General features: G+C 37.8%; 1 protein-coding gene across 1 annotated transcript; it reads left to right on the plus strand.

Moving 5' to 3' along the window:
* Nucleotides 1–266: 266 nt before the first annotated feature.
* On the plus strand, nt 267–8,731 carry LOC143851509 (uncharacterized). The gene is made up of 3 exons (XM_077360969.1): nt 267–510; nt 2,142–2,484; nt 8,492–8,731. Exons 1-3 carry the CDS (start codon nt 365–367, stop codon nt 8,555–8,557), a joined length of 555 nt encoding a protein of 184 aa, XP_077217084.1. The 5' UTR covers nt 267–364; the 3' UTR covers nt 8,558–8,731.
* Nucleotides 8,732–9,021: the final 290 nt, after the last annotated feature.

Genomic DNA, 9,021 nt, shown 5'->3' on the forward strand with positions numbered 1-9,021 from the left:
TTCACCCGACCCAGCCCATGTTTTGGCGGGTTGGGTGACTCGCGGGTCAATTTTGATGGGTCATTCAAATGCCAACTCATACCTGCAAATTTGCGGGTGGGTTGGGTCGAGCGGGTCGATTTTGCCAGGTTTAACCCAAATATCCCGACCAACATTCCCTTTCCGCCAACCAAATGCTGGAATCCATGGAAAAAGAATCAGATGCCGATTCTGATTCCCTATTCTGGCATACCAAACGCAGTCCAAAATTCCCCACCTCAAAGTTGAAGCCTCCCAATCTGCATAAAACCCCTCCCCAACTTAGCAAGGAACAGCAACCTCATCTTCACTTCCTCTCTTTTCTCTGAAATATTTTAACAAATAGATGGCTCGTAAGATGGTGAAGCTCAAGACCATTGAAGCCACACCTGCAAGTTTCCAAGCATTCGGACAAGTGATCGAGGTCTCTCCAGACGGACAGCAATTCGGGCCTCACGATGCCCAATTAGAGCTCCATCGAGGAACTCCAAGGTGGGTTTTCAATCCCATCTCTCCTCTTCTTCTTATCTCCCAATTTGGGCATTGAATCAGATTGTTTCCTCACTTGAACCATTTTTTTCCTCTTTCTATGAAACAAACCATACCATTTAAAGCAACCCAAAAGCTATGGAGGGTTTTTTAACTAGAGAGTCTACTTGCTGAGAGGAGAAATTGACGAAATATATTAAGCTCTTTGCTCACTTCTTATCCCGTTTTCTTCTTCTAGCCAAGATTCTAATCCTTCCAAAATTGTGTTCTAGTCTATGTCATAAAGTGAACCAAACTTCGAACACAAGCACTAAATATATTGACAAAGATCCTTTCTCGCATCTTAAAGTCTGAAATATACCATTGGCATGAGTCTTTGATGTTTGTTTGTTGGTTCCCTCAATGAATACAATGAGAATTATGTTACACATTGTAAATAGGATCTCACCGGACTGCCATTAGCTACCCCAATCTCCCTATGGAGATTGCTTTCTAAAGGTGAGAAGACACAGTTGCTCTATCACTAGCATAGAGAGAAACATGAATAATGGGCCTGTTCCAAATCTATAGTGCTCCTACCATGTTTCACCATTTACATTTGTTGAGAAATATAAGGAAGATACAGACCAGAGTGCCCACTTCCTCTTTTTTTAGACCAGTGCCTACTTTTGTGTTTGTTCACCATATGATCAACCACTCAATCTGACCATATACCTTTACGGAATGCAACTTAATGATCATACCTTCTGCGCTGGACCTACTAATAAATCAATTAGTACATTAGCCGTTGGGCGCCTATCTAAAACTTGAAAGGCTGCAAATGAACTTGCTTTGATTCAGGGCGCTAGGAGGCTGCAATTACAAGTTTAATACAGAGAATCAGAACCTTTGACAAAATCTTGTACACCTCCCCAGTGAGTCTAGTCAGTCTGAATCACAAACGTCAGAGATGTTTCTTGATTTTGGTGTTAGAGAGATGCAGGAAGTATTGAGGATCTCAGCTGGCCATGTTAGTAATAGAATTTATCAATTACTTGCATAAATTGTCATTCCATAATTGAGACTCAAGCATAACCTAAGCTACTGCTTGATTGTACTGTTAAAGTATTAAAGATTAAATAACGCCATCTCCAATGGCATAAGCTTTTGGACCAACTGGTTGTTTCACATGGTATCATAGCCAATGGGTTGTGAGAAGATACCACACACCACCTTGAAAGTCATCTTCTCTCTCATCTCTTTCCTCTTCATCTCTTTTCTCTATTCTCTCTTACTCCTTTCTTTCTATCATTCATGGAGACAACATGTACTATTGATGCTATTCTATTTTGGTTGCAGTTTTGGTCAAATTTCATGGTAAAATGTGTTTACACTAAACATACGTACTTATTTTTTATATTTTTAGTCTTTTAGCTGAAGTCTATGTGAAGGTTTTTTGTGTGATCTCAAGGTCCAAGGGCATACGTGAAAACTTTTAGGGGAGACTTTCCCCTTCAATTCTCTGCAATTTTAATTGTGATTGCAACCTGCAGTTTTTTAACTTTCCTTACACGTGTTTCTTTTCTTATTTCACTTCAATTCCATAAGTACTGCCATAACTGCAGAACTAATAGTGCATATTTTCCTATTAATAGGTTTTATATCATGCATCTGGAAGATCGAGAACTTAAGTTCTCTAAGATTACTCATCATGCAAGTGTGACACAGTGCCTTGGCTCTGTTGGTTGCCATGAATGGTATCTTGGTGTTGCCAAGGCTTCTCTTGTGGATGAGAATAAGATTAGTGGAGACACAAGCAGGAAAACTGTACAGTCATCTTGTGGTCATTATTATGTGCCTCCTGATCCTGATGAGGTGTGCGTGTTTCGGATAGTTGGTCCGAAATTTCTGAAACTTAATATTGGCACATGGCATGCCGGCCCTCTGTTCAAAACAAAGACAATGGATTTCTACAATCTAGAACTGAACGATACAAATGTTTGCATTTCTCTCCCTTTTAAATATCTGTTACTCTTTCTCTTTCTCCCTTGCAAATTTCTGTTACTCTTGGGCATATGTATTTGCTTATCATGCTACTTTGGGTATATGTATTTCATTATCATGTTCATTTCTACCTTTCCTTTTAACTCTTGTAGGACTTAGTTACACTATAGTAGAAAGTATTAGATCAGATCTTTCATTGGATCTTTAGTGTGATAGATTAGGCTACTTAAGAGTTAGTTTTTAGTTATTATCATTTTGTGTAATTTGAAATTCGAAAGTCAAGTTGGTTCGACATCTATTATGTCCTCTTTAGGTTTATTTATTGTGCCTGTCTTTTATGTTCATTTACCTGGCATGAGTCAACAAAAGTTCTTTCCCAGGGCCATCATATTCTTCTTTGCTGGATATAATGATGAACACACTGGTTATAGATGTTACTTCTTGTCCTCTCCTAAGATACAAACCTCATGCCATGTTACTTTGGATGACCTTAATTTATATGACCCCCCACCCTCCTAACCGAGAGAGAGAGAGAGAAAGAGAGAGAGAGAGAGAGAGAGAGAGAGAGAGAGAGAGAGAGAGAGATTATGTGGGAGTCTAGCGCAGTCATATTTCTACAACTGTGCCTCCCACATCTGCAACTGCCTCTTCCAGGTTCACTTCCTCTCCGGGAGATGATTTGGATATGATGATTACTTCAGAAGATTTCTATGCATTCAAGGGGACATTCGAAGTTATATTGTGACAATCAAAGTGAAATAAGACTCAAAAATTCCTGTCTTTCATGCTAGAACGAAACACATAGGGATTGATTTTCACTTTATTAGAGAAAGACTGGAAAGATGTGAGATAGTTCTTGTCGTGCCAAGTAAAGATCAAGTAGTAGACATCTATATCAACAGTCTTATGAGTGATCATCATTCATTTTTTGACATACACGTTGGACAAGTTTAGAGAAACAGCTCATCTCGAGAGGGAGTGCTAGAATTAATAACAAATAGACATACATAGCGTTATGGTTTATATTTCATTAATGATAGCTTAGTAATTTGTTTTTTTTTTTTTTTTTGCCTTTATATAAGCCGTCGTATTAGGATTGTGCTCATTATCTTATTACAGTCAAATACCTTGAACTGTTTGTCTTCCTTCTTTTTCTTCTCTTTTTCTCAATCTATTTCCAATTCACACAGGTATTTACATTATTGACATGTGCATGTTTACACTCTAAACTGTAGGTCTTCTACATTTTTCAGGAAAACAAATGTCAAAAATTGAAAAATAAATTTGAATAAATTATTGGTTGTTAACTATTCCATTTACTTTTGATGCATGAAACATTGCGGACATCTCGATATTGTTTTCCTTGTTGCAACAATAGCTTTGTCTCACCTTCATGCAAATCTGATGAGGAATCATTAAATAGGAATAAATCCTAGTTGATATTGCAAACTATTTCAGTTCGTCACGCAATGATTTTAATGATATGAAACTTTTGGCCACCATACTGCCGATGGTAGTAATCTCTTGCACATGTTCACTGAAAACCTCAGCATTGGGAATAAATAGTGCTCAAATGTCTTGAAAGTATGAGTAGTTTCTTTACAGTTCACTTTTTGGTTTAAGAATGCCATAAACATACAGTATGGGAAAATAGAATGTGGTGTTAAGGATGACTGTTTCTCTAATTCTCTTTGTTGTGTAGAAGGGGAATATTAGTCATTTACTTCTATTTTATCTATCTAACTTAAGCATGTTTATATAAATTGTTAATGATATTAAAATATGCAGTGTCTGTCAACATCCCTCATTCGCGAATTTTCTAGAAACTCGTTCATTCACAACGTATTATCTGATGCATCCATGATTTGAGTCAAAATGCCAAGAGGGGGTCTTTCATAAAGGTTTAAACCAATGTTATAAAAATCATTTCGTTTCGTCTGAAATGGACGAAATGTTTCGTTTTCGTTCCGAAAACGGAACGAAATCATCAAAATTTCGTTTCGTCCGAAATTTTCCTAAATTTTGGATTTCGTCCGAAATGGACAAAATTTGAATTTCGTCCGAAATAGCCTATGACGGCTTAGTTTGACTGTTTTTCGCAGAAATTACCTCAATGCCCCTGTAACGGTTATTTTGGGTTTTTGACCATTTTAGTCTCAAAATGTGACCGTTTATAGCTATTGGGAAGAATATTTTAGTCATTTTTACTTGCACAAACAATACAAAACTCTATAAATAGCCTTTCCCCTACCTTCTTCTCCTCCACCTTCACATAAGTGATTCTCCTTCTCTTTTCTACTTTCACTTTCACTATCTATTCTACTAAATTTCCTACAAGTCTACATTTTTCTTCATCTCAATCCAAGTCCATTTTGGAGCAAAGGGAAGGCCTACCTTCAACTTACAACTACAAAGAACTATTCCCAAAGGCTTGCAAATTACAAGTTACACTACAAATTTCAAGTGAAGGCTTACAAGTTACACTACAAATTTCAAGTGAGTGAAGGCTAATATTATCTTATTCTCTTCAACTCAAGTTCAATCTCAAGGTTCAAGGCTAAATAATCTACCACTAGTGACCCTTTGAGCATAGACCATCTGGATGTCATGATGGATTGGGTTGCGGAAGAAGAAGATGTTAGATTTTGATTTTCAAAATCTTATTTTTTGGTCAAAAGAAAGTGTTTGGAAAATGTTTTCTAAGTGTGTTTTGGAAAAGGAAAAACTTTTCTTTGGAAAGATTTGCTTTTTGCAAGAGAAAGAGAAGAGTGCAAAAGTAGTGTGAAAAAGATAGTCCCATACTGACTCATAAGAAAAAAAAAGTTGGGCTTATAAAGCCTTACTCTTTTCTCTTCTTTATTATGGTGCACAATGGGTCTTAGCCTTGGGTTAAACAGAGGGACGGCGCATCGCACACGCGTGCGCGCTCGGCGTGGACAATGGGCTATAGGGCGCATAGTGGCGCTTTATTAGCGCTTTTTTAGGCACACTTCGTACGCCGCATCGTAGCGAGGAGCGATTGGAGCCTTTCTTTTTTTTCCGATTTGATCCGGACCGTTGGATCAAGATCGACTTGGATCGGTCAAGTCGATAGACCGAATGGTTTGGTCGGGTTGGGCCTGAGTTCGGGCCCAACGGTTGGCCCAGCATGCCTAAAGGCTCCAATAAATAGTGCATGAGCGGGTGCGATCCGAACCGTCGGATCGTGGTGTAACAACTAGTGGATGCCATTGGATTGTGTCTCTTGTATACAACAGTCAAGTTCACCAAGAGTGCGATCTGCACCGTAGATGAGAGATCTAGCGGTTACGGAGTTGGAAGGGTTCTTTCATAAGCCAACGGTCACTCCAGGATTAATCTGAACCGTAGAGTCGCGATTAGACGCGATCTAACGGTTAGAATTTAAACCCGCTGAAAGGATGCCCAGAAAAGGTGTTTTCCAACCGGAAAAGCCACCAGAAGCTCTATAAAAACAGTAGAAATTGTCCATTCTAAAATAATTCGGATTTCTACTTGGGTATACCTAAAATTGCTATTTCCAGCACAATTCGCTCTCTCTAATCCCCTGCAAAGTTTCTGTTTTACTGTTTTAGAAGTTTTGTTCAAGTGTTCTGTTTTCTGCAGAAACACACTTGTGTCTCAAATACTTGCAAAATTCAAAAGTGATTCAGGGCTTGATTCCGTTCAGTGCAGAACGTCGTCAAGCAATCGGTTTGGAACCGGGCTTCATTGTATCTTGGGGGCGAGTTCGTGGTCCCCTTTGCACACTACTGGTGGGGGCGAATATCGTCTTAAGGAGAGTGTTTACGCGCCTTGAAGCATCTTCCTATCTTTTCTTAGATGGAACCAGTACACAAATTCCTCCAACAGAAGATGTCATTTTCACGCCGGAAGACATTGGGTGAGAAAATCTTGAAGCACCTACTACTGTGGTTAGGGCCAGGGACGACGACGACGACTTTGTCATGCTTCTTGAAGAAGATGTCCCTACTGGTGATTCAGGTGGTGATGGTGGTGGCGGCGGCGGCGGCGACGGCATTGAGTATGATCATCCGGGTTATGATGACTGAGAGTTGTTGCTACTAGCTATTGTCTATGTTTCGCTTTCATGTATCTCTTTTTTTTATGTTCTTCTATGTATCAGACTATCAGTTGGACTTGTGCAAGACTTTAAGTGTTTAAGTAATGAATATGCCTTTTTGGACACATGTTTCGACCGAAATGCACCGAAATCCCACCGAAATTTTGTTTCGGTGGCCAAAACGAAATGGCCAACGAAACAAAATTTACACCTATGGTTTAAACATTCCCTAGATGTGGATTATGTGAATATAGCATGTTGTGTTAAGAGATGAGTATTTCTCTAATTCTTTTTGCCGGAGCATATTTGTGATTTTCTTTTATTTTTCTATCCAACCTAAGTGGGGTGCGTATATAATTTATTAATAATAGTAAAATTTAAGGATGTGAGTGTCAACACACTTATTCACAATTTCCGTTAAAACTGCCTTCTTGTTCATGAAAACTAGAGATGCTGTTGGTCTCTTATGACGATATCATTGTGACATCGCTATGATCTCTTATGACGAATCATTGTGACATCGCTATGTTCTCTTATGACGATATCATTGTGACATCGCTATGACATTATATATCATTCAGAAAAAAATCGATATGACATTATAATATCATGATGGTGTCTGCAAACAGTCCCACATGCATTTGCTTGACTATAAAATTTGAAAGTGCGTTGCTTTAGGCAGAGTTAAATTAAGAAGATCTGTCTGGAATGTTTACTAGTGGTTAAATTTTAAAGTTTTCCAACATTTAAATTGAATATTATGAGGAAAAGATGATATTAGAAGTTGGAAGGGTGATCTTATGTGGTTCCTTTGTTTTTCTTTTATGGATTGTTTTCGGCCATGCCACGACAGTTATTGAATTTTAAACTTTTGGTGCCGTTCCACAGTTCTGAAAGTAGTAGTTTGATTTGTTACATTTCTGTTGTATGACTTGGGCAAATCAGTATAAAGATTAAGCGCCCCTTATAGTTGTTCCTGAATCTAACTCATGGATGAGTGTGAGGGGAGAGATTGAAGATCAAACCATCTTTGTTCATTTAGATAATTTATTCCAGGGAAGAAAATTTTGATGTGGATGAAAATAGCTCTATGATAATTGGTTACTTGCAAAGTGCAGGTACAAGTGTTGAAATCCAACAGACAGTGTTGAACTCAGCAAATGTTAGTCAGTTTTAAAAATTTAGTAGTCTCTATGATAATTGGTTTGCAATGGGTTGTACAATTAGAACTTTTTTGAACTTAATGACTTAAAAATTAATGTAGTGTTCTATCCTCCAATTAAAATCTTTCTATTGGGACATTAACACCCAAAATGCAAACTTATGAGAAACGAATATCTAGAAATGTCACACTCGTATCCATGGGGATTTCAGAATCAGGCACATGTCCAATATGGGTACGTCCCCTGTCTTGAGGAATCATACCACACATATTACCACCCTATAGGGGCTGTTTGGCATGGGATTAGGTATCCCTAGAGGGGTAGGGGATCCCCTTTTTATTGGCTGTGTCAAATCATTGATTCACCCAGTTCAACTTAGTTCTGCCTTATCTGAGTTCTCGTCTACGTCCGAGTTTTTAAACACTTGTTGAGACTTAGACTTGGGATGTTACGCTCCGATTAAAACAAAAGGACTATTCTCATTTTTCAGATTTTGCTTTACAAGAAAATGGGTTCTCTTGTTTGAATGCTCATCAATTTTTCTTCTTACAGGTTGCTTACTTTCTGTCTGACAATTTTTCATGTTTCTATTGTGGGTTTGTAAAATAAGGATATATTTTGCTTGTAATTTTTGAGTATCTGTTCTCTGTTAATCTGGATAGTGATCTTACAAGCAAAGAATAAGGCCATTTTCTTCCAGTTTTATTTTGTGTGTGTTTCAACTATTGTTTATGATAATCACTTTTCATGTATGCAGGTGGTGGATCACACAACCCATAATTTTGTCAAAGAAGATGGGGTAGTTTTTATAGTTGATGACTAATACTTTTTGCTAGTTTTATTTTGTGAGCACTGCTAGGAACAAATGCCTGTATATTTCAATGGAATAAAACGATTACAGAATACCATTTTCTCTATCAAAATTGCAGCTCTAATATGGTTTTGTACTGAAAAATCAGTGATCTTGTGTGCCAAGTAGAACTTGCTTTCTCTGGTTCATCCTGTTCATGTGATTACTGTATAGCTCTTACAAGTAGTGTTTTCTTAATCATCAAAAAAAAAAAATAGTGTTTTCTTATGCTGCTCATTTGACCTTCAGATCTGATCATGATCTTAATGTGCGGCCAAGATGGCATCATAGCAGAGCAATTGACAAGAGTTTGCTGGTGGTGAAAATATAAGCCCTACCCAGTTTGGAATTTGGATTGCAAGAAAAACATTTTTGACTCTAGGAAATTTTTTTCCTGTTCATGATTTGGAGGGAAATGATATGATTATGTTTAATTT

This window comes from Tasmannia lanceolata, unplaced genomic scaffold, assembly GCF_043159265.1.
Source record: "Tasmannia lanceolata isolate RefF3 unplaced genomic scaffold, GAP_Taslan_0.1 ptg000018l, whole genome shotgun sequence".
Classification (NCBI taxonomy): domain Eukaryota; kingdom Viridiplantae; phylum Streptophyta; class Magnoliopsida; order Canellales; family Winteraceae; genus Tasmannia; species Tasmannia lanceolata.